Here is a 27,551-nt window from a genome sequence, read left to right as displayed (position 1 = left end):
ATTTCATGCTGTCAGCTGCCTCACAGATATCACATGTGACATGTGAGTTTCAAGCACCCAACCTAAAATTTATGCAAAGTTTCAAATTCTCTTTTTACTCCCAAGTTTACTGCACTATTGCTTTATTACTTGTGTTCACACCTGTACAGCTTGTGTAGTTAGTTTATTAAAAATGCCCCACTATGCATAACAGAAAACAAAGTTTGCTGTAGAAATGGGTATTATTAAGATGACAGAATGGACACGAGGCCAAGACATTTTAGGAGCAGTGAGACTAAGGCTTTGTTAGTGGGATGGATGGTGTGTGAGCCCATGCATGCAGTCTCAGTACAGTCAAGAGGTCAGAGAGCTTGAGTTACTAAAAGAACACTCACACAGAGGTACAAAAAAAAAGTTATTATCAAGAGGACAGCGGCCAGGTACCTGAATATATCTCCCTGCTCTTCAATTTCATCAGCAACCTCTTCACACCTGCAACGATGTGAAGAAGCCTGTCATCATCACAAGTTTGAAATTATTGCTCCAGTTTTTCCCCTCCCTCTGGACATGAGAACCCCATCTTATTTCAGACCATTTTAAGAGACGTTAGTTTTGCCAGAGGTAGATTTGCACAGTGGCCCTAAAAGCTTAACAAATGTTTAGAATGGTGAGATGAAATCATCTCTTTGTAGTTAGTTGGGAAATATCAAACTATGCAAGAAACATCAGCGAAGAGGAGTGAATATAGACAGAATGAACTCACAAAAAAAAAAAAAAAATCAGTTAACAGGCAACTGTGGCCCACCCTCTGAGTATTTCTCAGCATTCCTGCCCACTCATTACTCTCATAGTCTCTCTGCTTCTGTGTCAGGACTGTGTGTGACCAGTGTGTTTAGAGGAAAGAAATCCTTTTTTTAGTCCTTACCTGCGTTCCCATCTGGTAAGATACAGCAATGCTTCTGCAGTATGCTTGGCAACACCTTCCAGGAAACAACAAGGGGGGTGGGGGGAGGTGGCAGGAGAAGAAGATAGAGAGAGGGAACGACGTTAATGTCACAGCAGCTCAAAGAAGATAAACAAGTCAGAGCTCTGAGGGAATGCACTGAGGCATGGTGAGACCCTCATTTACAGAGCGACTACAGATACTCATTCCTGGCACCATTTGCATCAAAAGCAGCAGCTTCCACATTCATCTAAGACCTTTCATGTGCACAGGGATCTGAGCAGTGGAGCACTAAATGATGGCTGTGGCATGGGTATGTGCCTGGAAGGTTAATTTTAAACTTCCTATCTCTGATTAGGTCTACAAACAGTCAAAGGTGGGTTAAATGGCATATGAAGGCAAATATGACACTCCACTGGAAGACAGAAGCATCAGGTTAAAATACTGCTCAGCTCGCAGTAAAGAATGGCTGGCAATTTCAGAAGCTCCCCCTGCTTCATCAGCAGCTTGTAGCTGAAAACACAACAGCCAATTATTGGACTACTTACAGGCCTGAGGTGGTCACACTAATCAATAATGCATGCCAACAATCTACTCTGTAACAGATCTGAAGTTAAAGCTGAGCTTCAAATACTTTGCACCATCAATCATGCTCTTGCTATGGAAACAATACAAAATCATCTCCCTGCAGACTTGCAGATCAAAATAGAATACTCTGCTTTCATTTCTTTGTATGATAGCAGTTTTGCTGTAACACTGACTTTCATTATTATCATTCACAAGGAACTAATTAACAGGACCTTTACAAGAAAAGATTCCCCAGAAACAAGACAAAGACAGGGAATGAAGACGACTCAGTAGGTGCTAATATTTCTTTGTCCTTGCATCTGACTGACAGGCTCACAGAAGTCCAAAATGACTGAAGTACTGTTATAGAAACAGACCTCTTCTCTTTTCTCTCCACTTCACGTTTTCAGTCTTAATAAAGTTAACATTTCTTTACATTTGCACTTTTCTGCTTATCTCAGACTATTCTGTCAAAGTTATTTAACTTCTCTCAAGGATTGAATAAGAAACATTAGATAAGCATCTGTTTTAATTAAAGAGTAGCTTTTGAAATGAAAGTGAAAACCAGATATGAAAAGAAAAAAGAATAACTTAACCAGCTCATCTTTTAGGGAAATCCAAGAAACTTCATCATTCATACAAGAGAAGCGCCTGAAGCACATATGATTTTCCCATCTATATTAATTTTCAAAGTCAAGGTTAAAGTATCTTTATTAGCAACTTTTCCACAACTGGAATCATGGTATGATCATTTAGTTATTTAAAAATTAAGCAAGTTAAGTTCAAAACTGGCCCTCAAAATACTTCACCACCTTCTGATATCTCTGAAATTAGTAGGGAATGGCTGAGCCAAGATCTGGTGGGACTTCCATATCCAGACTTCTTAAATTAAAGAACTTTACATTCCCAGATAGACAACATCTGGCCCGCAAAACACTTGCCAGTGTTGTAACTGAACCATAAGTGCCAAAATTATTTAAGATTAGGCCCAAATGTGTCTGCTATCTGGGTTGTGGTGGTCCACAAACAAAACTGCAAAAGAGGGCAGTAGTAATAGATCCCAAGTAATAGCAGCATTAGGAAGGAACACAACACATGAAGCTTGAAAAATAGCAAGGTCTGAAGGAAAAAGTCGAAAAGATTTGTGAAGTTTAAGCAACAGTGGTGCCTGTGGTAGTCAGAGCCTTGACATACAAACAGGGAGAGTGGCTCTACAGATAACAGGAACATCAGAGATCTCATGTTCCTGTATATAATAGCCGAATATTTACGCCCTTAAATGGTTCTTTTTTAACTCACTTTACCTGCTTTACTCATTTTATGTCTCTGCTTTCTACAGAGCCTGACAAACAAAGGTTTTAGTGTACAATTAGAGTTTGGTATATCTTCTAAGAAAACATCAGATTGGAAGTTGTTTTCTAACAATACATAGTTTTATGCTAATATTCCACTTCCATCTGCAGGTTTCTATTTATGTTTTTATTTGTTTTACATTTTGTTTAATGAAATGCTTTGTGTTGGCTTTTTAAAGTCATAAATAAATACAGTAGAGTAAGTTCTAAAAAGCTTACTGAAAAGACACCTGTATTCAAAATGGGTTAATTTGATAGCAAATTGTGATTAAACCTGGAATATTTTAAATGAACTATCAAGGAAAAATCAAGTATGTCCACATTAATTGAAATCAAGCATCAATAAACGGCATATTTATGTAAATAGCATTAAAAAGCATTTCCTAAATATTATGATCAATATTGGTTTGATATTGAACAAAATCACTTAACAGATCAATTTTCCACATCCACTATGTTTGTCCTAGTTGTTATGACTCTGGGCAGGTCACCATCAGAGACAGACAACCCACTACACCTACACTCATATCTCGGTCTAATTTTAGAATGAAAACCTGATTCAGCATGCATTTATTTGCACTGAGAAGAAAAACTTGCGCTGCCCGCCTGGATCATGACACAAATATGAACTACATGCAATTTGTGTGTCAAGTTAAACATAAAACAGTCTGTTTCAAAGACAAAAAGTGAAACTAATCAGATGAATGAATATATATGTATTTATAAAATCAAATTGTTCATTTGAACTGCTATAAGACTGATAATATGATGAAGGCTATATAAATTCATACAAAAAGAAGTTTCCCTCAATCATGTCTAATGTCTCCTTGCATGCATTTCACTGCAGAGACATCCTCTTCTTTGTAGCAGCTTGCTACAAATACACACACATTTACACACCATCATCAGAACTTTGATTTTCACATCAAATCTAATGATGCAGCGCCCCTTGCATAAGGCTGCGAGGAGCTGTTTATTTGAGCTTTACAGCACGACAGCTGTGAAACAATAAGTAAACTGAATTTTATGTCTCTGATTTCCAGCTTCCTTCTGTTACTGCCTATAACCTCTTACTCTTTATGACCACTGCTGTGATTCGTTCACCATTTAGTTTCATTTTCTTATGCAAGTGCATGGGCTTTCATGCAATGATTTATCCAAGAAATTCCAGCTGTCTGTTTCTTTATATCATTTTTGTTTTATTATTTTACTTGTTTAACATGCAAGGCTGTACTTCTCTGTCATCCAGGGCTGGCATCAAAATGCTAATCAGTAAAGAAGATTATAAGAAAGCTGAGAAGTAGACACAAACTGAATGCTCTGCAGAAATGACGACACAGCAGCTGGTTTGTAATGTATCAAACACTAACCTTGACGTACAGATATAACTGATGCTGCTGGCTGGCAGAGTCTTATACTGAAGGAGTGTGGAAGATGAGCTGTCAGGGATGGTCTTGTGGCTCACTTCTCATTTACACTTTAAAAGCATCCCAGTCTGGGCTTCTAATTTCACATTAAGGCATCAGTTCATGTTGTCAAAGATCTGGGTTAGCACAAGCAACTATTTATGTTACGTGTTTCAACAAACAAACTGCACAAAATGGAAATTCAAATGCAATCCACCATCAGGTTTGGGTTTTTATAGAGACTTCAAGCAGCATTAACAGTTTGGAAAAGACTGTTTTGTACTAATACCAGTCACATAAAAGTTTGCCTTGTTTCTGACTCTCATAAATTTTATTAACATTTCATCAGTTAGAAGTAGGCACGATTTTGTAAAGGTTGTGTTGTTGTTACTACTGTAGTAAGATGAAAGTTAGTGGCTTGGACGTGGATTATAGAAGGTGTTATAGGGGCCAGAAGTGATTTATGTGAGAAGTTGTCATTGATTTCTTATTATTATTATCTGTGAGCCACATGTGATGTTGAGGCCAAGAATGGGCCAATCTTTTTCTGGGGGGGGGTTGTCTACTGTTACTGTTACTACAGTTTCGTCCACAGTCTAAACGAATGCAATGCTGGGTTAAATGAGGATTCTAAAGTGGTTAATTTGACAGCTATAGAAAACTTAATGTTTTATTTATATATTTATATATATATATACATATATATTTTTTATTCATGCCCCTTGCATTTTTTAAATGAGAAAAAAAGAAAGTGGTCCAAAACATCACAGCTTGCAAGAACGTTTTGTAAAAGAGTTGTTTAGCTGTTTTTTGCTCAGTTATTCCGACTAAAAAAGGCTACCAGTTCAATGAAGCATTCAACACATCTTACATGCATTTCTCTTTTGAGATCAGGAGATGGACTATAAAGGCTAATGCAAATGCATCTTAAGAAAAGCTGTTGTGAAATGTAAGCATGTTTAGGGTAATTATTCTGTTGTAGATGTCATACTGCACCCCTTTTTTTAAAGAATGGTATGTTTGCTTCCATAATTTGCAGATATTTAATTAATGTGAAATGATCCCTCTGCCTCTGGCAGCAAAACAAGCTCAAAGTCTGATCGATCCACTTCTGTGCTTAGAAGTTGGAGATGTTCTTTTCATGTTACCCTTTTTATTCTCTAAATATGCGTTTGCTCTATGCAGCCAAAAGGTTTTGTTTTAACTTCATTAGTCCACAGGCCCCCTTCTTTTTCAAACTGCAGCTGATTTGCTGAGTTAATTTACACATTTTAATGATGATTTTTTTCAGTAAAACAGAGATTTTGATTTGCCTTTTAATTATGTATGAGCAGTTTTAGTGACCTTTAAAACTTCAACTTGACCTAAATATTTTGGGTTGGCTTCACTTTCTTTATTGTTCATCTGCATTGTAGATATAAAATATTTAAACTTTCAGTCAGTGAGGCAGCTGCCTGGAGGAAGTGATGGACGCTGATAATGTGAAAAGATGTAATATGAGACAACAATATGGCATGGCAGTTACTACAAAAATCAATGCCAGTCTCCTGAGTGACATATCTCATAAAAATATTATAGCTAAGTCTTTAGGCTTCAGTTCCAAGTAGCATATTAAAACTATTTTCAGAAAATGATCGTTTGTTTTCCAACAGAAATGGTTGTCAGTTAAACATAGTTAAATGTCTCCAACAACCAAGTCCTGCACAATGTGAATCCATTTACAGAGATGCACTTCAGAGTTTTAGAGCACTCTCACACATAGACTAAAGGCAGATGCAGGAGAAAACAGAAACAACCAAAAGCATGCTCATTAGCTGAGATGAACCAGATGAGTCACACACCATTTGAGTCTGTGAGGAAACTTTTTTTCCTGTCTCATAAACTCTCTGAAAATGGCCCCAGATGTAACAGTACTTATTACGTTTTATAACAAAAATCCATTAGACTGCTAGGTTGTTTTGTCTAATGTTTGACGGAGCCTGTCTCGTGAGACTGGAGCTTGAGAATAAAATATGGCCTATTTAACTCAACTTCTGCATAAATTGATGTTCAGAAAAATGTGTGTAGAAAATCAAATTGTTCATTTGAACAAGTCTTGGTTAGTTGTTGCTGACCTTGCATTTCCTCTTAGTGACTGTGCATCACATTCACATGAAATAGTGTTTAACATATATGCACTGCTTAGCAAAGTAGTCACAATTTCCACTCTCCGTTTTCTAATACAATACAACTTCCATCATGCAACTGATGATGTTTCCACTCCTGCCGCGACATTGGTGATCATTTCATAACAATGTTCACTCTCTGGCCTGTCTGTTGTCTGCAGGTGAACAAGCAACTGGAGAGACTGAACTGGAACAAGGCTGCAGGTCCAGATGGTGTCAGCTTCAGGGTTCTGAAAACCTGCTCAGAACAACTATGCTAGATTTTTCAGCACTTTATCAACACCAGCCTGTGCTGTGAAAACATCCTGCCTTGTTCAACTACCTAAAACATCCCAACCATCTGAATTACACAACCACAGACCAGCTGCCCTAACATCTCACATCGTGAAAGTCCTTAAGAGACTGTTACTGGCTCACCTTAATAAGCAAGTGAACACCTTTCAGGACCCATTACAGTTTGCTTGTCGTAATGAGCTTGGGCTTGAAGATGCCATCATCCACCTGCTTCAGAGAGCCCAGTCTCATCTATACAACTCAGGCAGCCCCTTGTGGATCATGGTTCTTAATTTTTCAAGTGATTTTAATACAATTCAGCTGCTCTGTTATGTGAGGAGCTCCATAAATCTCAGATTAATACCTCCACAACCACCTGGATTTATGACTACCTAACAAACAGACCACAGTTTGTGAGACTGAAAGGTTTTGTGTCTGAGGGGTTGGTGGTCAGCAGCACTGGAGCACCACAAGGGATTGTACTCTCATAGTCTTATACTATATACCTCAGACTTCCAATACACCTCTGATTCCTGTCATCTGCAGAAATACTCTGATTACTCTGCAGTTATGGGGTGTATCAGTGATGGACAAGAAGCTGAGTCCAGAGAACTGGTCAGTCAATTTGTGAGATGGTGTGAAAACAATCACCTCATCTTGAATACAAACAAAACAAAAGAGAGGGACTGTTGACTTCAGAAGAAACAGGAGTAAGCAAAACACTTATTACAGTGGTGGAGGTAGTGGAGGAATACAAGTGAAGTACTGCAGACAACAGACTTGGAATCCAACACAGAAGCCATCTACAAGGGACAGAGCAGACTCTACTTTTTGAAGAAGCTGAGATCAATCAATGTCTGCAAGATGTTTCATATCTTTTATAAGTCGCCAAGGTGGAGGTTATGTTATTGGCAGCAGGACATAGGGATAATTTTGCCATTACAGCTTCTGACTCAACAGATAATGCCCAGAATCATTGGCCAAAAAAAAATTACAAATTACGTCATGGTAGATGTTATAATCCGACATTGTTTGACCCAGATCATGTTGATCTTCTGGATCTGGTGATTGAAATATTGGGGGTACTAGGCTGTTGGGCCTATTGGGGTTTTTCTCAGGTGAGTGACCCTACGTCTTGGCAGAGGTCTGCGCTCTCTGAGTGCTTCTAGTTATAAATGTCTTCGAACAAGTTAGTCTCCAGTGTCTACATTCATTTAGGTGTTGAAATGAATTGATGCTCGAGGCATCACAGCCTTGTTTGACCATGGCACAATGGGACCGCTATTGCCTCAGTGGTGTTCCAGAATATTGATAAAACAAATGCCCATCTACAAACCAGCCATTTAAATAGACACACACGTAGGCTGTGGGCTTGCTAGTAATTTCTAAATACTCCATCTGCGGGTACAGGCAATTATCACAAGTGGCAGTATATAATGGGAAATCTTTTTGCCTACTGCTGAGGGGTAGAGTGTGCCACTCTGAGAGCTAATGGAGATCGGAGAGGATGAACAGGAAGTCTAGTAACTACACAGCTTTTCAAACCTATTTATGTCTACCTGAGAGCTGTCTGCTTCCTTCCTGTCCATTCAAGCAGTGAAATGCAGTAGTGTACAGACTATGCATTCAGCCTTGCAGCTACTACACATGGCATGCCAGCAGACAAAATAAATTATAAGAGATGCCTCTCAGTGTAATGAAGCTGAGGTGAATGACACATCAAACTCAGCCCTCACTGAAGTAAATTAACACAGAAGTGTTAGTAATTATTATCTTAAAATAATAGACCACATAAATGTATATAGTAGCTTTATTCTATAAATCTTTAATTTATCCTATCGATGGTAAAATCATTATATTACAAGTAAATAGGCATTTAGCTCAGTTTAGACAGGTTTACAGGTAAATAAATTTAACTAGACTTTTAAGATAACAAATAATTTACAATTTAAAATGATTATTCTCATTGATCACTTTTTTAACTTTCACATGCACAAAGTGTAAGCAACACATTCCCTTCAATGTAATTTAAAACTGACATTATACAGCAAGTTAATGTGTGGAATTCACCTCTTTAGAATGTACCATAAGAGAAATTATAAGCCATCTAAACGAAGGTGTAAAACAAGAAGCTGAGAGCCCCTCCAGATGCTCATGCATCATGGAATGACAGTCTGGGATGGCTTTGCATCAAATGTAAATCTAAAGCGTGATAAGATCAGCCTAAATGAGCAGCCTGCCAGCCAATATGCCACACATTTTTGGTTTGTAAAAATGATTGGAAATAGAAAACAGACACCGAGTGAGTCAGCCAGGAAGATGTCAGATCTCCAACAGAAATAATACACTACTCTGAACAGAACAAAGCAAACAAAGAGCTCCACTGCTTCCCAAGATTAGAGTGAAACTGTACAGACAAAAATGATTGTTGTGTCACTGCTGCTTAACAATATCCGCCTCAGATTTTTAAAATCCCTCTTTGGTTTAGTCGGTTTTTGTTGAAATTGTAGATGTTTAATAACCAGAAAAATTCAGGTGCTTTATCAAAGTAATTTATTTATTCCCAAAATCTAATATGAAGGCACTGTTGTCATGCTTACTCTTTTTCTTGGAGTTCTTGGAGACTGTCTCTTAAAAAGGTGAGAAATGTTGGTCCAGCTAAAATTGAACAGTTTAAAACGCAGGTACGTTTTTCATTTTCACCAGAATTGAACAAAATCAAAACTCTACATGAGCATTCACACTGGCACTGTTTGGTCCAGACAGTGTGGCCTGTTTGGAGTAGCTGAACATGCATTCACACTCTGCTGCGGACCAAAGAAGCAAACTCTGGTTTATTTGAAAACCAAGGGTCTTGATCTGCTTGCAAGTGAACTCTGGTCAGGTGCGCTGATTGTGGGAAAGCAAACGGACCAGCCCACAAAGAAAGGATGTGACGTATGATGCAATGTACCACAACATGTCGGATATCATGCTGCCTCTCCCACTGCTCAAGCTGGACAGCCTCTCCTGAAAAGTGTATCAGATTTTAACACCCAAGTAAAACAGACACCCCAAGACTGAATAAAGAAATTGTTACTCCAGTGTTTACTTGCAATGAAAAAGCATTTCCAGCCCTGACCAATCAATGTCCCAGATTTTCTTCTTCTTTCATCTTGGTCAGTGGTTATCTTGGGGAATACCTCCACAAAGCAAGCAGCAAAGAAAGCAGCTGTTGTAACTGCATGACATGGTCGAGATGGTTTGGTCTGGTTGTGTAAACTAGTGCAGTGTGAAAAGAAACCAAGCCAAGCAAAGGTGCAACAATTTCCAGAATTCCTCACCACTGAGTCCCCTAGTCTATCCTGGTGTGAATATGCCCTGAAAGCCTGACCAATGCACCCAGATACAGCCAAGTTCCCAATAAAGCTGCTCTTTTGTTAGAAGGTTAAATGCATCAGAAATTGTCTCTGAAAAGCAGCGACTTGCTGTTGCTAAGAATTTCCAGATGTTCACTTTAATCTAATAAAATCCAGATTTTTTATAACTGCAGTATAACCTGACGAAACACTATTCAAGTAAGTCAAAGCCTTACACAGTGCACAGCATTGCAGCGTCTGGCATACTTCTTTGAATACAATACTGTACATGTATACAGGCACAAGGATGGGGGTCCAGTTAAATAGCTAATAGATCAAACTCTAACAGTAACTCGACTCAACCGGTTTGTAACCACAGTCAAACGTATCCAAAGCCTCTGATTTTTGAACAGCCTAGATAATGTAAGAGAGATACATAAAAGGACTTGACAATCAGGCGATTAACACACTAAACTATTCTCTGGAGCCTAACCAAATCTTTTCTACTCACCTTGATCAAATATCCTGTTGCCTTGATTGTCCGTCATTATTGTGGGCTGCTTAATTAAGCTGATATATTCACATTTGTGAATCTGTTTAAGGGGTCTAGTTAAGACTATAAAAGGGTGGGCCTTTTGCCAACAGTAATGGTAATGTAGGACTTGTGTTCTATAGAGGAAAACTCAAGTGCATAGTTAATTGTATGGGATCTTGCACTTGCATTAGGTTTAAATTTCACATTTTGGCAGGATATTAATACAGGAGGCTGTAAGGGACGAATTTAGAATTCCATTTGGCCCTTTAGATGATTTATCTTTGAGTCTAGCCAGAAGGTTTGCAGCTGATGTGAGACGTGGGCACTCATCTTTGCACAGTGCAAACCTTCAACGGGCAGCTTCTGTGATTTTTAAAATGAAAAATGTGTCTGACATAGGGAAGCTGGTGCAATCAGCATCAATAGCCATGCTACAAATAGCTGGAATTTATTACAACACCATTAGAATGATTATTAAATACCAGGATGGTAATAGATCTTGCAACACCTGACTTATTGGGCAGCTATCACACTAACTGCAACACCCATCTACCTGCAAGATCTCTGCCTGCCTTTAACTCAAAGGTTAAAAACTCTGGAGGGGTGGCACACAGGTACAGCACACAAAGATTCCCATACATACACACACTTGGCTCTCATGCATTATTTTATTCATAATGTGTCTCATCCATCCATCCTCCGCAGTCCCTCTGCATACCTATACCAAAGCCAAACTATTGCAGATGTACGGGGGCATTCATCACTAAAGCATGAAAAGAAAGAAGGTGAACAAAAGTTCATTTGAAAGTAAGATAAAAGAAAGCATTAAAGCAAGAGGAAAGGAGGCAAAAAGGGAAGAAAGCAGAAACATATCTGGCCCAGTGAGTGGATGAATAAGAAAAGAACCCGCTGAATGTTTTAACATTTACTTTAGTCAAACCAGTCCACATTCAGCGCTGCTTCTCTCCCCCTTGTAGACCAAGATGACATCACACACGTATAAATGTAGCGTTTCAAGTTTGCTGTGCATCTTCAAATAGTTTATAAGAGCTTTGTCGTGTCCCCGCCAAGGAGGCAAAGTCAAGACTAGCTGTGTGTAGGATGTGGATGTGTTTGAGCTTTTAGATAGCAACCATAGACATATCCTAAAAAAGAATTTTTTTCATCATTAGTTTAATTCAAGTAGGAGCTTTGAAATAAGCAGTCTTCTCTTTTAAGGAGAGAAACTGCCTGGAAGGATGAGTAAAGATTTTCCAACACATAAATCATGAATCACCCTCCTTTCATTGAAAGAGTGAGCAATTATCTGTTAAGCTGAAAAGGTGATGTGGATGGGGTAAAAGGTGGAGCCTCCTAAAGCTTATAAATGACATGTCTTTTATTTTTTTTACTCATAATGACCTACAGCAGAGGCTGCCACCTGCACACCAGACTGGTTTTGTTGTTAGGTATTGCAAGCATCCATTTCCAGCAGCCTGTCAGTGTACTGTATATACATAAGTCAACATGCATGATGATATAATGACTTTAATTTTAGGTTATTATTTTTGCTTTTTTATGCTTGCTGCAACTATCATGAGCAAGAGTGGACTGTCCATCAGGAGCACTGGGAGTTCTCTCAGTCTACAACTAGACATATAAGCCAATTAAGTATGTAATATTCAAATAAGCAAAATAAAAAACGTTGTTTAAAATCAACTGATTCATAGTGTGTGGCAACTGGAACAGACAAGAGTGGGAGATTTGTTATAATATGATTAGCTTTGGGTCTACCTAATTGTTTTTCATGCCCTCAAAGCCTGTAAACTTTGGTTTATGTGGGTTTATCCCGGCAACTTTCTCATGCTGCTGCTCCATCTTTTAGGCTCCAGAACAGAACACATAATTGAAGGATTGCAGATGCTTGGAAAGTAATGGATGAAAAGGAATTAGACAAAACATAAATGCAGAGCTAGCACAGCATTAAAAAGATCAGGCATAACCAATGACAATGTCGTACAAGTTCACACTTCACAAGTTCCAAGTTTTTATACATTAAAATTATTTTTATGGAGTGCTATGATGTATTGGATAATGGATCCAATCATCTCTGCATTTATTTATTTAATAACCAACAAGATACAGTATACTAAAAAAAAAAACCCAACAAAAAACACCTTTAATTACATATCTTTTAATTGACCACTTTTGCTCATTGGAGAAGGCATATTGTCCTGCAAAGGCCCTGTAATAAACGCTCTCAAAATTAATATCACTCTAAGGTAATTCATGCAGCAAGTAAAAAAGAAAAACCATCAAATGCAACATGTCATATACCAGGAAAGACACCCTGAAAACAGACGAGAAGCAGCTGTTTGACAAAATCTGATGTGTGTCTGGTGTGGGAGTATTACAGCAGATAAAATCAAACGTGGCAAAAGTTGAAAGAGATCAGAGTCAGAGAACATGCAGCTATACGCTACCAAAACAAAACCTCAGCTTACTTCTGGTTTTCTTCTGTGCATCCTTTCAAATTCAGATGTCAAGCTTCACTTTATTTTTCTTTCTTCTGAAACCTATTTTTTGTCTTCGAATGCGGCTTTTTGTCAGTTTCTGTTTTACTGTCTGCAGTAGGAGTGTTGCTACCTATCTATATCTGTAACTGTCCTAATGCAGCTGCTTTAATTGTGCATACAATAATTAAGCCTTTAACTGTAGAAGTTATTGCAAAGTATGTGGCTTCCACGAGAGCATGTACCCGCATGATGCATGCAGATGCTGTTAAATACAGAAATATAAAAACTGCTCAAAAAACAAATTGACATGGCAATAAAAATATACATTTTTTTATTCATGTTTCCATTAAGAAACCTATAAAATGTGACATAAATTTGTATTTCTATTGTCAATATTAACTGTTTTAATTTAACTTTTTAATATTAATCCTGTTGAGGGGATCCGGTTTGGTGGCCTCAGGATTGGGTCTTTGCTCTTTGCGGATGATGTGGTTCTGTTGGCTTCATCGGGCCGTGATCTTCGGGTCTCACTGGAGCGATTCGCAGCCGAGTGTGAAGCAGCTAGGATGAGAATCAGCACCTCCAAGTCCAAGACCATAGTTCTCAGTCGGAAAAGGGTGGAATGCTCTCTCCGGGTCTGCAACAGGGTCCTGCCCTAAGTGGAGGAGTTCACGTATCTCGGGGTCTTGTTCACGAGTGAGGGAAGGATGGAGCGGGAGATCGACACGTCTGCAGTGATGTGGACTCGGTCTGTCGTGGTGAAGAGGGAGCTGAGCCAAAAGGCAAAGCTCTCGATTTACCAATCGATCTACGTTCCTACCCTCACCTATGGTCATGAGCTGTGGGTTGTGGCCGAAAGAACAAGATCGCAAGTACAAGCGGCCAAACTGAGTTTTCTCCGCAGGGTGGCCGGGCTCTCCCTTAGAGATAGGGTGAGAAGCTCGGTGACCTGGGAGGGGCTCAGAGTAGAGCCGCTGCTCCTCCACATCAAGAGAAGCCAGATGAGGTGGCTCAGGCATCTGGTTAGGATGCCTCCTGTATGCCTCCCTGGTGAGGTGTTTCAGGCACGTCCCACCGGAAAGAGGCCCCGGAGAAGACCTAGGACAGGCTGGACGGACTACATCTCTCGGCTGGCCTGGGAACGCCTCGGGATCCCTCCGGATGAGCTGGGGAATGTGGCCGGGGAGAGGGAAGTTTGGGTTTCCCTGCTTAGGCAGCTGCCCCCGCGACCCGACTCCGGATAAGCGGCAGAAAATGGATGGGTGGATGGATTATTAATCCTATTTATTTATTTTAGTTTAATTTATTTGTTAATTTGGTGCTTTTTAAAATGTTTTCATCCTTTAATTTTATGCATTTATTTATTTCTGTATTATTTTCCTTTTACATTTCTTAACCCAAAAATATTTATTTCTGTATTTTATTTTCATTTGACATTTAGTTTATTTATTTATTATTGACACTTCTTGTATTCACAGTTATATTCACGTCCTCACTATTCCAATCTTGAATTTCCTTTCTCCAAGCAGATTTATTTGTGTTTCCTTTTTACATTTCTGTATGCATATCTGTCTCATCATGTATGAGGACAGTCTTTGAAGGCGTGTCTTGGGGGCAGATCCTCACCTATTGGTCAATTAACACTGAGCAGGTCACAGGCTCTAAGTGCAGGGAGGACTAAGAATCCAAGAATAACTGTCTGGCTCTGCCGCTTGTGGCCTTGGAAGGGAGATGGAGGTTTGGAGCGGGTAGAACCCCTGCAGGAATGGCTGACTTTAAGCAGGAGACTGTACTGGATCTTCGACACGTACGGCTCTTTTAGCTGGAAATCACACAGTCACTGATAACTGGTTACTGTTTGGGGTGGATGCAGTGACTGAGCGGGTGTTTCAGCTGAAGGAACTAGCTGAAGGTTCTGGTAAATGTGGCTGTGATGCTTAGACAACGTTGCCTGGACCATTGTGGTGAAAACTTTTCTACTTTTCTCGTGGAACTGTCCTCCAACCACCTTTCCCCTTTCTCTTCTACCTGGTCCACCTTCCAGAAGAACACACGCTCCTCTCTTGTATTGTAGATCATATTTGAGTCCTCCTTAATTCTGTCATCATCCACGCTTTGTTGTTTAAAAGGACAAATATAGAGGAAAAATAAATCAACTACTTTTGGTTATACCCAGAGAAATGAGCCGTTCATTGCAACGGCTCCTTTGACCAGCAAAGATGTGATGGAAAGGATGGTATTTGTTGGCTAACACTGCCTGCACCTTTGTCAGTGTGCCTTTCTCCACCACAGTGCAAAGTGAGTTCAGCCTCTTGCTACAGACATCGAAGGGCCTGAATCTCCTCAGTAAATACAGATGGCTCTGTCCCTTCTTGTAGAGAGCCTCTTTATTCCTTGACCAGTCCAGGTGGCAGTCTAAGTGGAAACTCAGATATTTGTAGTTCTTCACCACCTCAGTGTCTGCATTCTGAATCTGCAGTGGTTGACTCTTGGATCCTGTCCTATGAAAATCCATGAGCATATTTGCAGTATTCAGGAGCAGAGAGTTCTTGTTACACCACTAACTCATCTCCCTGCCCATCCCTGAAACATGCAACTATTGCTGTATTATCTCAATATTTCTGGAGGAGGCATGTCTCAGAGTTGTACACAAAAATTATTGGGCTCAAATAGGATTGGATCAATGATCAATAATGATGTAAAGAACAGATGCATGGCCAATACAGCAGTAACATGTTTTTATGTGTTCTATCATTTATTTATTATACCCACAAGGCTCAAGTTAGGCAATTAATTACCTTGTGAAAAGCTAAACATGTGTTTCTAAATTCTGAAAAGGTATTTTAATAGTTTATTTTGTGATGTACTTGCATTAAAAACAAATAAATTTTAGAAAATCTTGAAAGACCCAGAATCTATTACATGTGCTTTATCTTGAGAATAGGCTATCCAGAAAAAAACTCCCAGGGCTTTTTTTATTTTATTTTATTTTTTTTGTTTGTTTGTTTTTTTGCCCAGGTCTGCCCCTGGCCATTGGTCTACTGCACTAGCCGCCAACTGCATCATGAATAAATAAAGCACTTTTCCAACATCCTACATAAAACATTCAGAAAATGCATTTTTCAGGTATATATAGGCTTGTTTAAGTCCATATACATTGAAAATTCACACATGCAGCTGTATGTCTTTAAAGAAAGACTACCAGACCACCATTTTCTAAAAAGAAATACTTTTTTATATTATTTAACAGGTTGTGGGTACAGCATTGAGTACTATTGTGGTAAAGCTTCAAGCCACTTGGGTGAACACCAATAACTCCACGGAGCTTCTAAAGAGTTGCATTGAATATGTCCACTATTTTTAGTAACTCTGTGATTATAACGTCTGACTATGTGAGCGCTGGCAGCAAGCACTTTGTCACTCACACTGCATGTTGAGTGCTGTGCGTTTGCTGTGGGTTCAGCAGCAGTGCTGAAGGAGGCATTCTATCCAACTTTATTACATCAATACTTACAACTGTATTCAATCTTAAACAATACAATCTGTCAATGTACACCTGACAGTGATGACAAGGCGCTTAACTTGTTCAAGATCTGCTCAAAAGCAAAATTTCTGCACAGATTACAACCATTCACAGGTTTGCAAATATCATAAAGATTAATAAAACGACTTATACAAATGGATCATATGCTTCTCAGTGTCTTGTGCACCACAGGATATTATGTAACAGCTTCACACTTATCAGTACTGTTTTCTTCAGTCACACAAAACCTTAAAATCACCCAATGCCTTTCTCCGTGAAGCTGTAGGAGGCTCCACTCTCATTCAGGATGGGGCTCTGTCAGACACAGTCAGTGAAGCGCATCCACCCACAGAGAATACAGTCGGCACTTACAGTATTACGTGACAGTGCAGAAAAGGTGTAGTCTTGGGGAGATCAAACGTAATAAAACATTCATTTAAGAAGTTCCCCAAAGATAATATCTCCTTTTTTTTCTTTTTTCCCCCAAAATGTTCCTCATAGAAGCACCATGCAAAAGAATAAATGTAAGTGGAATGCAACCCACAAGGTCTAATGGATGAAATCTCACGTGCATGCAAAAGCAATGCAAAAACTACACTACATTTTTTAACATCTGTTTAATATTAAACAGACACACGATTTTTGATCTACTTCCCCTGATGAACAATGAAAAATCCAATAAATCAAACTGCTGACAGACACACCATTTGTTACTCCTGCATACGTCTTCTTATTAACCATAATATTTAATGTTTGTTGAAAGATTAAGGCAAAAAATGAGAAAAGGGGAATTACCTTCTTCAGAGCTGACATTCTAGGTGGATCCTCCTCCCGCAAAGCCCGTTCACATGCTGAGGTCCCAACCCAAGTTTGATGGGTGCGCAAATCTCAACTCAGCCTGATGCTGATGCTGAGCCATGAGGTGCCTGCTTTGCATTCTCATCTCGCTTCCACTCCGTTCTACAGCTGGCGTGATGTGCGCACACCCCAAGCCGATGTTATTACTGGATTTAAACACGTGGGGAGCTCTAGCTTGATTTATCACACCTGAAAAAGGAAAGTTGGATATTAAAATCAACCTAAAAATTAGACAGGCTTTAGTTGATTTGGCTGCAACGACATAGTAGATCAACTTCTTTAAGATGTATTTCGAAAAACCAGACGTCAACATGGTATAACTGTCAGTTGTTAACATTTAATGCACTTATCATCATCCCCTGAATCGCTTTCATCACTATTATTTTAAATTAACAAGGAAAATTAATACGCCGATTTGAAGAGTAGGTTTGATTTACCCAGGCTATATAGCTTTTCAAACGAAGTGTTGTTTTCCTGCTCTGGTAACCAAATTTTTTATAAAATTGTACAGATTCTTAATAGAAATTGGTGCAGCCCAGCCGAAGTCTCGAGCTCCCTGTTTCTTAACACATTCTGAGTGATAAGAAGTGGAGACTTGCAGGAGCGGTTCTAGCGCTAGTTTACTTTGTTGGACGTTTTTAAATGTCATTTGCTTTGTTTTGTCTTTTTATTAACAAGTAAAAATGTCAGCGTATCACCCGTGTGTTATACTCGATGTGATGCAAAGAGAGCTAAAGCGTGCTAACTTTAAAAGCATATTTTGCTAGTTTATTTGGCTAGCTTACTACCTTAATTACTAAGCAAGCTAGCCAAGCTAAAATTTGCGTTTTATCTACTTTGGCTAAGCTGGATATGTCGACATGGCAAAAAGGAAAGAAGGTGAGCCCCGCGTGTTATACAAAATTACTATATAATAAATAAAAAGTACTTATGTGGCAAGCTAGCTCGCTAATGTAGCTGACTAGCTCAATCTCGCGGTAAGTGCGTGACTAGCTATGTTGTAAACAAATGCACGTGTTATACTGTCAAACGACAAGACATTCGTTATTGTGAACTGAAGTGGGCAGACAGTTGTGTACTGTCAGTAGTAGATTGAACGTTTCCCATTTCATTTGGATTACTGTTGCGCAAACTGATCTTAAATATGTGTTTCTCAAGCCTTATCAGACGAGATTTTTTTTTATTTGTTTTTTACTTTTTTAACTGTTAGGAATGGTAAAGTTAGTGTTTAAGCAGATTTGATCGGAATACGTACTTAAAAGTAATTTTTGTTTTGGTTTTCTTCTCTCAACTATAGTGTTTCAGTCAAAGGTTTTTCAGAAGCTTTACCCTGCAGCTCCCACACCAGGAAAGGAGCACATCCCTCCACACACTGCAGAGGCAACTCAAGTGAAAATAAATACTTGTAGAGAGGTCTCTTTAGGTAAGATCACCTAAGCACTGCACAGACATAATTGTAGCCACTATCCTACTTTGTCTTTCATTTAATTCTTTTATTTGCCATGTTTGCTTCAGGAAAAGCAGGGAAGACAAAGTGTGCAGCAAATCCTCCCAGGCGGGTGTACACGGTCCTGCCCCCTCCCCCAGACTACAATATACATTCAGAGATATCTGTCACACTTCCACAGCTAGAAAGCATAACTAGCACAGAGGATCCAGCTGGTAAGCTACCCATAATCTTTATATTTATGGACCTGTGCTACACACCATTTACCTAGAGGAGATTTACAGTATGGTTTTTCATCAGGTTGACTGTCTCTAGTGTTAAAGTCATTATTTCTGTTTCTCTCTGCAAGTTCAGCTAAGCAAACATTCATTGAGTATCAGATGTTTTTTTTTTTTTTTTGTTTGTTTATTTTGTTTTGCTTTTTTTGTTTTGTTTTAAAGGGGTTAGTTGAAAGCAGTTATGATGCTGAGTATGTGTTCATATTCATCTGTCTATGTGTTTGCCAGGATAAACTTAATAGTCAGACTTATAATTCGCAGAGTGTTACTCAAAGAGAAATCATACGCACTGCCATTGATATGCATAATTTAAAGATTGGTTAGTTTTTCTGATGCAATGATCAGGCTGCAGTAAAAGGCCTGGTTCATTACACTTTTATGTGCTCATCATCTTCATTAATGCTGATACACCTAACAGACCAATGCTTACCTCACTGAAATGGAAGATATTTGCTGGCTTAAGCAGGACATCCTTTAAAGGGTAGTCACTGCAATGACTGACAAGGTTAAGTTTGACTAATTGCCATTGTCAGCGTTATGGCTTCTAATTTGACATATTTTTTATTTAGTGGATAGTAAGCTTTCAAGGGAATTGGAATTCAAAGTGCTGTTTGAGGTCAGCTTAGGTTTTAGTTTTATGAAGGTTAATCAAGCTATCAAAATAGTATTGTACAAGCAAACATTGTTGGTGAAGTAAAGTAATGATTAATGTGTTATGAGCTTAAGAGACAAGCAGTGGTTGTCTTAAATTGCAGGGTCTGCATGTGGGTGGCAGCTAAAGTAAAAAAAATAAACCTGACCTTTTAACCCTGACACTGAGGCAGTCTTTTGACGTTATTATAGAATAAATATGGAGAATTTTATGTTTTTTTTTTTTTTTTTTAAATATGTCTCTTATCTCTGTTTCTACACAATGTTTACTCTACAAATTGTAGAAAGATTGAGCATCTCCTCTGTACTGATAGGCCTATTTTTCCAGCACACTCTCTGCTACAGTACATGTTTGGATGTTGCAGTGATTGTCCTCTGGTTACCAGGGAAACACTGTTTCTGAGGTTTGTACTCAATAACCTCTAAAATTATCAAGCTAAGATATTTACTCATCAGTGTTCTTGCTGTAGCTGTAATTTCTGTGTGAGAAATGTGGCTAATTAAGAAGGGTGTTTAGGCTTGAAAGGTTTTATGTTTCCTGTCTGAAAAACATAATGAAGTCAGGAACTTCGGTTCATTTTAATCTATCCTAAAAGGAAATACAGCATATTATATTAATTTAGGATTTTGTTTAGTCATTTTCTATCTTTGTGTTTCTGTAAATGGTTGTATTTCCATAATGCATGTTCTAGTTTTATTTCCTGTTTTGTTTGAAAACGTGTGATCTTTTGTATTCTTTCAAGTTTTGCATCTTTTCCTTGTTTCTAACAGTTTTGTTTACTAAGTGGCACATTATTCTTTTTTTATTTGTCATCAATTAACTGTATATATACCACCAGGTTTCCTTTTAGTGCAACATTCGTATTGTTGTTGTTGTCATGTCTGTAGCTATTTCTGTCCTCCAAGTCCAGTTCTGTTCCTGCTGTTTTAGCAGTGTTTACAAATTTAACATTTTGATTGAGTTCATAGTATATGAAAACCATTGACAACTAAATTCAGCATTATTTTAACTAATCAAAAATGTACCCTTGTTTTCTGCAGAGAGAAATATCCAAGAGAGCAGTGAAGAACTTGAAGAAGAAAAAGAGGCAGAAAGGCAAACGAGGAGGAGAAAAAGGAAGAGGAAATCCACCCCTCAAAACTCTGAGAAAGATGGGACGGCTGTCGGTGAATCCAGCACGGGTCCGAGTCAGGCACCGATGGATGAGGGAGGAGAGCGCTTCAGCAAGAACAAAAGAAGAAAGTTGAAGAAAAAAAGGCACAAAGAGAAGATGATGTCCATGGGTCTGATGCCCCGGGCTGCTGCACTGGAGTTCACTTACCATAAAGATGGAGAGGAGAAGGAGGAGGAAGAGGATAACAAGAGAGGAGTTGCTGAGTTGTCAGACTTCCTGAGGACAACAACGGAAATCTATATGTCAGATTGTAAGTATTGACCAACCTTGCTTATCTTCTTGAGCAACGATCATGCTCTCTGTACTTTATCCTGTAGTTATTGCAAATCCTTATTGTTGGGTTTAAAATAAAAATCACAAATGTCTTTACAGACACATAATTCAATTCTGGGTCATTCTAGAAGAACCAATGAAATCTGAAGACAGTTTATCATGACTGCATCTGCTGTTGATAAGCAGAAGTAGTTAAAGTACTATCAGAAGTTTAATAAAAGGGTAATATTTTTCTAATTTGAACAAACAAGATTGCACATCTGTGCACATCTGTACACATCTGTATCCGAGTGCTGACCGACATTTATTGACAAGGATTTTAATTAAATGGATTCATTTAACATTTAGGGAGGTAGATTTTTAAATATTTTCGAGGTAAAAAATAATCTGATTAATATAGAGATTATTTGTGGGAGCCCAATAGTAGCAGTCCTGTTTACAGTGAGCAATAAGTCTCTCAGGCTACTTGGTTTTTAATCAAGGATTTGAACTCATCCGGAGAAAGAGTCCATTAAGCTGCAGAGAAGATCAGCTGATTATTTCACAACATCACCCTGTAAACATTTTACAAGGTCTGTAAACAGAAAGTGACTGCAGATACATTTAAAGCAGGAAGCTTTGTCGCCTTCTGTGGAACAATGTTATTTTTATTTAATTTTTTTTTATTATTATTTATTTATTTAGAAACAAGGAAATGTTTTTATCCGATGATCATTTTTGCTCCTAGGTGCACTGAAACTATTTATTTTTTCCTTCTTGGGTTGTTTTTAATTTTCTTTAGTGAAGCATAAATGCTAAATATCCGTTTGGGTTTCCATTTTCTGTCTTCTTTGTCATTGATATTCAATTGTTGTATTGCATCAGATACAAAAAATGTGTTAAGGGAATTATACAGTACATTGACCAGCTGATGTCCACCTTGCTTAATAAAAGTCAGCAACTATACTGACCAGTCACAAAGTCATGATTATTATTCACTGAGTGGAAACAGTTCTTTCTTTTTTACCAACTCTGTGTGTGTGTGTGTCTAGAGGAGTTAGATAGTCTTGTTTGAGGTAGCAAGGCCTTCTTAAATTGTTATTAAAAGTGCAACTTAAAAAAAGGGCTCCAAAAGGGCTTTTATGTGCCTTTCAATCTGTCACTGATGCACCTTTGTTGCATCAGTCAGCTAGTTTCACAATGCCATCTTCAGGGTATGTTCACACTTCCTCTGCTTTCTGTGTGTGAACCACCAATAAGGAACAATGTAATGTCTAATGATACATATGTTGCCCTCAGTAAAATAAATAGTTAAAAATACTTTCCTATCTTTTCATTTGACAACTTGCTGCTCTGGTAAATGGTAAATGTTAGGCTTCAAAGTAAGCCTGTGATCAGTAGCAATCCATCCTGTTTCTTTGAGGCAATAATGGACTCCAAAAAATTGTGGTTGTAGCACATTGAGAATCAGCCTTTGAAAACAGAAAAATAACTTTCATTAACAGGCCATTTGTTGCTTCATGTGTTCTCCCACAGCCTCGCTGCATGTTGTTAAAGTTCCACACCTGTCTACCACAGTGGATGATCTTCTGGACAGCTTAGTGAGTGGACACAAACCTAACTCTGTCCTGAAGCAGCTGTGCTGTCTCAAGGCTTTTGCTCAACAGAATAAGACAGACAGCCTAGAGAAGACACTGGAAGAGCTCAACAACAACCCCTCCATGTCCACAGGTGGGTAAAACTATCAGAAGTTAAAGACACAGTTCATTTCTCCAATATGAGACCTTTATTAGTTTAATCTTTAATGTTACATGTAGTTATTGTGTCTGAGTCCACATTAGTGATGTGCAGATCAGTACTAAAACATTGATACATCCCATATCAGCTATTCATGTTTTAGTAGGGTTGGGCAATATCTCAGAATTTTTAGTTATGTTGATATAATTTTACACAAGATGAAGGGTTAGACATATTGTTTATCTCAATATAGAGTTCATGTTGCATTAGTATTTAGAGGGCCCGAGACACCCTCTGTCCCCGAGTCAGAGCACAACACATTTATCCAATCCACCCCTTAACCACCACACCACTGTGCAGCCCTAAAAACATGGTAAAAGCTTTACTTTGAAAGTTAATGCTACAACAAATAACTGTTTTCATTCAGCTTGGAGCGATATGTGTGTTCCTAAGATCAGCCTGTATTCAGACAGGTATGGCTGACTGTGGAGCAGGTCGTCACATAGTATGGGTGGTATTAAAATACCATTTTGGGTTTATGAAAAATAAAAATACAACTGAAAAATATTTTATAAAAAATACAGATAGATAATAACATCACCCAGTCTAATTTGTTATGACTGATGATTAACTACTTTAAAAATATAAGTCTAGGTTTTACAAACATGTGCAATTATTGTAGCTTTTTTCATTATTATTATTTTACTGGCAATTTAAATTTGAGTCACATTATTCTGTATTAAACATCGGGTGTGTGTGAACTGTTAATTCCCTTCCCTCTTAGTGTAGACTGTTTTTCCGGCACAATAAGTTTTGTACAAAATATTGGATCATCCTGAATTTCACTTTGTTTCCGATCAGAAAGAAAATCAGTGGAATCACACATCACCAGTCCACACTGGTTTCTTCTTGTTGAAACCTGCCCAAACACATCACTGGTTTTGTCCCTGCAGGTTCATACATGTCTCTGTTTGTCTTCAGTTGTCTCCTTTGTTTGCTCTAATATTAATATTTATTGCTCAGCTGAGTTTACCTGCCTTTACTTGCCTTCAGCAGCCTTTACCCGTACTTACCTGCCCATGAGTATTTCATACAGGAGCCAGTCTTGTGTAACATGCATCTCACATGCAAGTTACCCCCCCCTCCCACCATGAGTTAACTTAACATGTTTCATCTTGCCTCAACTCTTGTCAAAACATCTCTTGCATCCCCTGACGCTTTCTCGCCCACTGAGTGTGTGTTTGTGTATTTGTTGGCTAGCTGGCTGTGTAACAGGATCAGCAGGGACTTTGCTGTTGCTTCATGCACATGTGTGTAAGAATGAGCTTGAGGGAGACCAGCCAGAAGATATAGACCACTGTCTTTGCCTGGAACTCTTCTCATACAAGAAAACCTGTGTTTATTCTTTCTACGCACCTGCTGTCTACACCTGCTGCAAAGCTTTTCTAAAGCCTCTAATATCCATTCATACTTTTATAGCTCTGCTGTCTTTAATGCAAGCAGATCAAATCTGAGGAAAAGGATTTCTTCAGTCATATCTCAAAAGCAGAGAAACTTATAAATCAATCTTTTAAGTTTGTCTAGCTTTAGATAGCACTTGTAAAACTGTTAAGGCTGCAAATATGATGATGCAGCATCAATATACACAGTAGTCACACAACAGGTCATGTAAAGTTAAAATTAATTAAAACAATTCTCTTGTTGATATAAAACAATTTGTGCACATTACAGTGGTTTTTGGATACTTGGAAATATATGAATATGTTTTTAAAAGCTTAATTTTAGGGGCATGTAGATGCTGAGATGCGGCTTCTACATGCACAGCAAAGAGAATAAAAGTTAAGATTTGGTTACAGAAAAAAATAAATAAGTGGTGAGTCTGTTTATATTCATAAAACCAGAGCTGGTGGAGCTGAACTGGTAGCTTACATAGGAGTCCTCAGAGCATTTAGAGAGTAGGCCCACCTGTGCCTCCCCACGGTGAAAGAGATTGGGCTGTTGAGCCTATTATTTCTATGCATGCACCAGTCACCATGATAACTGATGCCTAACCAGAGTTTTCACAATTCTGCCATCTCCTCTCTTTCTTTTAGGAGAGGGCATCTTTTTGCCATATAATTGCTCCACCTTTCACTGCCAGAGCAGCACTTAAAGGGAATATAGCCTAAGGATGTCCTGACTACTTGATTTTATAATTTATTGCATAATTAAACGGCACAGCTCATTAAAATGAGAAATTCCTCAATATTGTCACATTCCTTAAAGGACTAATCCCAAATCATATTTTCAGATCAGTGCAAGTCCTGCACAGAATGAAAATAATAGTTATCCCACATCGGCACGTTACTGCTTGTGTTGCTGTGTTTTCTTTCTGTGCAAGGAAGAGGAAGAGGCAGAGGAAGAGTTATTCCCACCAAACAAACCTTGTTAGATTTTGTTGGGGTATAGAAAATAAATTATCAAGGTGTCATTTTGGAAGACAGCTCATCAGCTTGTAAAGTATGAGATTAAAAAAAGTTGCAGTAAATAAAGGAAATATATTTAATATGTTTCACCTCCTTCAGGATAGGTACAACTTTTTTTGTGACAAAGTTTAGGTAAATTCAGAGTAACTGGCTTAATGTTTACCTTATGTTTAACGTAACACTGAAATGAAATATCATTGTGTCATTGGCTATTTTGTAGTTGTGCTGATTTGGGTCGGGCCACATGACGAGTTAGTAACTTTCACGTTACATTTTATGGATGCTAAAAACTACTTTTTTTGGAGTATAGTGTCGCTGTTCAAACATGATTTGGCATGAGTTCGATGCCTTTTTTTGTGTCCGTGTAATGGCCTGTTGAATAAACTATTTAATTCAATATCATTTCACTGTTCCAGCTTTTCTATGTTACTAAACGGCAGCTGGAAGCCAAAAGTTTGTACTGAGACTTCATGGTTACTTTGTTGCTATATTATTTACTATGTTGGCATTAAAAGACATGAATAAAAAAAACTTAGACCCAAAAGGACTATTCCTGTCATTTTACACATTTATACTGTTTTATATTATATATAATTAACATATAATAATAATTATGATAATCATAAAATCATTATTACTTCTCTGACAATAATCATACAAAAAAATCTATAATGACGACATCGTTTATAGCAACACTGAATAATGACGTTCCTACTTCAGACGTGCAGAGGGACTTTTTTTATTAAACTTGCTTCTACAACTAACTTTTATTCATGAATCAACACAAGATAAAAATGTTACATTTATTTATTATTTGGATTACCATCTGCTTTATTCAAGCAGTATTTTGCACTTAAATGCAGCCCACACACACTGCCATGCAGGAGCTAATCTAGGAGCATGCGTGCTTTTAAAGCCCTTCAGGTCAATGCTCCAAAGCTCTCCTCATGTTGTCTGACTCTTGAAGTGGCCGTCCATCAACCGCAAGGGCAGGTTTAATGCAGATTTCCTTTAAGCATATTTTAGTTCTTCTCCGAGATCCACAAGCGAATGACACTGGCTTGGCTGCACGCCTTTATACTGTTTTGTCCCTCCCTACATCCATCACCGGTTAAATTGAGCACTAACCTTTTAATTATAGGAAAGAAAACTAAAGCAAGATTCTCTGTTGGTGGAAAGTGTGTATGGTTGTAAGAACAAGACTGGGGGGTTTTCAGTTATTTAGTGAAAAGTCTGAGCGTTTCTGTGGTGTTACGTCATCCGCAGTCACTGAAGTATTTCACTCTGTTTCTTTGTGTTTTAGAGGAAACCACCGCAGTCGTTTCACTCTTCAAATACTGGATCACAGACATTCTTCCCATGCAAAAAGACGCCAAGAAGACAGAACTTTCTACAGCACAGCCCTGAGACTGCCAGGAATTAAAGGATTTTTTTTTCTGCTGCTAGTTAGGAAAGTTTGGGGCTTTTTATATTAGTATAATATGTCTTTCTATCATTAAAGATTTAATTTTTTTCTGTCTGCAGTTTGTTTTTTCAACTTTAAATTGTCTCATTTATGTGAACAAAACAAATTCCTGAGGTTTCTTTCAGCCACCATCAGTTAACCTTAAGCTAACTAATGATGGGTGAACTTCTGTTCTAGTTAGTTTAGTTTTAATGTAGATCAAATGAGTGAGACGTTGAATTGCTTTGTAGGAAGAGACTGATTCTCTTGCTTTAGCCCTTAAACTGCCAGAAATATTTGGGGATGAATGATGAGCAGCACCTTCACAATCATGATTCCTTGTTATCTAACTGTGTAACCAACAACAGGGATTGTTGTTAATGGATATTTTAAACTGGTACCACCTGGAGAGTTTGTAGCTTAACTCTCAGCTTGAACAACATACCAGTCTGCAGCTATTTAAAGCTGTTTAAATACATTTCCTCATAGCTCAATGCCAAGTGACAGGATCAGGAAAAGAGCAAAGAATTATCTCAGCTGGGTGGTGGTGACATTTTGATGACCTAAGTGAAAGCTGTCTGCTATTTACCAACTTTAGAAGAACTTTTGTTCTCGGGATGCACCAGTAAATAGCAGGTTGCAGTTCACATTGTAAGACAGATCTGAGT

General features: G+C 38.3%; 1 protein-coding gene and 1 long non-coding RNA gene across 2 annotated transcripts; one reads left to right on the top strand and one right to left on the bottom strand.

Moving 5' to 3' along the window:
- Positions 1–423: 423 nt before the first annotated feature.
- On the bottom strand, positions 424–17,924 carry LOC121631831. Its single transcript, XR_006008802.1, has 3 exons — positions 17,372–17,924; positions 905–959; positions 424–471 (listed from the first exon to the last, which is right to left on the bottom strand). It is a non-coding gene; the product is annotated as an uncharacterized LOC121631831 (long non-coding RNA).
- Positions 17,925–18,020: 96 nt separating this feature from the next.
- Positions 18,021–26,951, top strand: LOC121631830 (glutamate-rich protein 1). Its single transcript, XM_041972923.1, has 6 exons — positions 18,021–18,313; positions 18,732–18,857; positions 18,950–19,096; positions 20,852–21,235; positions 22,774–22,968; positions 26,743–26,951. Exons 1-6 carry the CDS (start codon positions 18,295–18,297, stop codon positions 26,844–26,846), a joined length of 975 nt encoding a protein of 324 aa, XP_041828857.1. The 5' UTR covers positions 18,021–18,294; the 3' UTR covers positions 26,847–26,951.
- Positions 26,952–27,551: the final 600 nt, after the last annotated feature.

Source organism: Melanotaenia boesemani, chromosome 20, assembly GCF_017639745.1.
Source record: "Melanotaenia boesemani isolate fMelBoe1 chromosome 20, fMelBoe1.pri, whole genome shotgun sequence".
Classification (NCBI taxonomy): Eukaryota; Metazoa; Chordata; class Actinopteri; order Atheriniformes; family Melanotaeniidae; genus Melanotaenia; species Melanotaenia boesemani.
Note: the sequence above shows the minus strand (reverse complement) of the source record. Positions and strands in the feature narration are given on the sequence as shown.

Excerpts from the sequence above, each read along its gene's own strand:
- LOC121631830 (XM_041972923.1), top strand. Across the intron at positions 18,858-18,949 it reads TTGTAGAGAGGTCTCTTTAG|GAAAAGCAGGGAAGACAAAG; the intron begins GTAAGATCACCT and ends TGTTTGCTTCAG. Across the intron at positions 19,097-20,851 it reads TAGCACAGAGGATCCAGCTG|AGAGAAATATCCAAGAGAGC; the intron begins GTAAGCTACCCA and ends TGTTTTCTGCAG.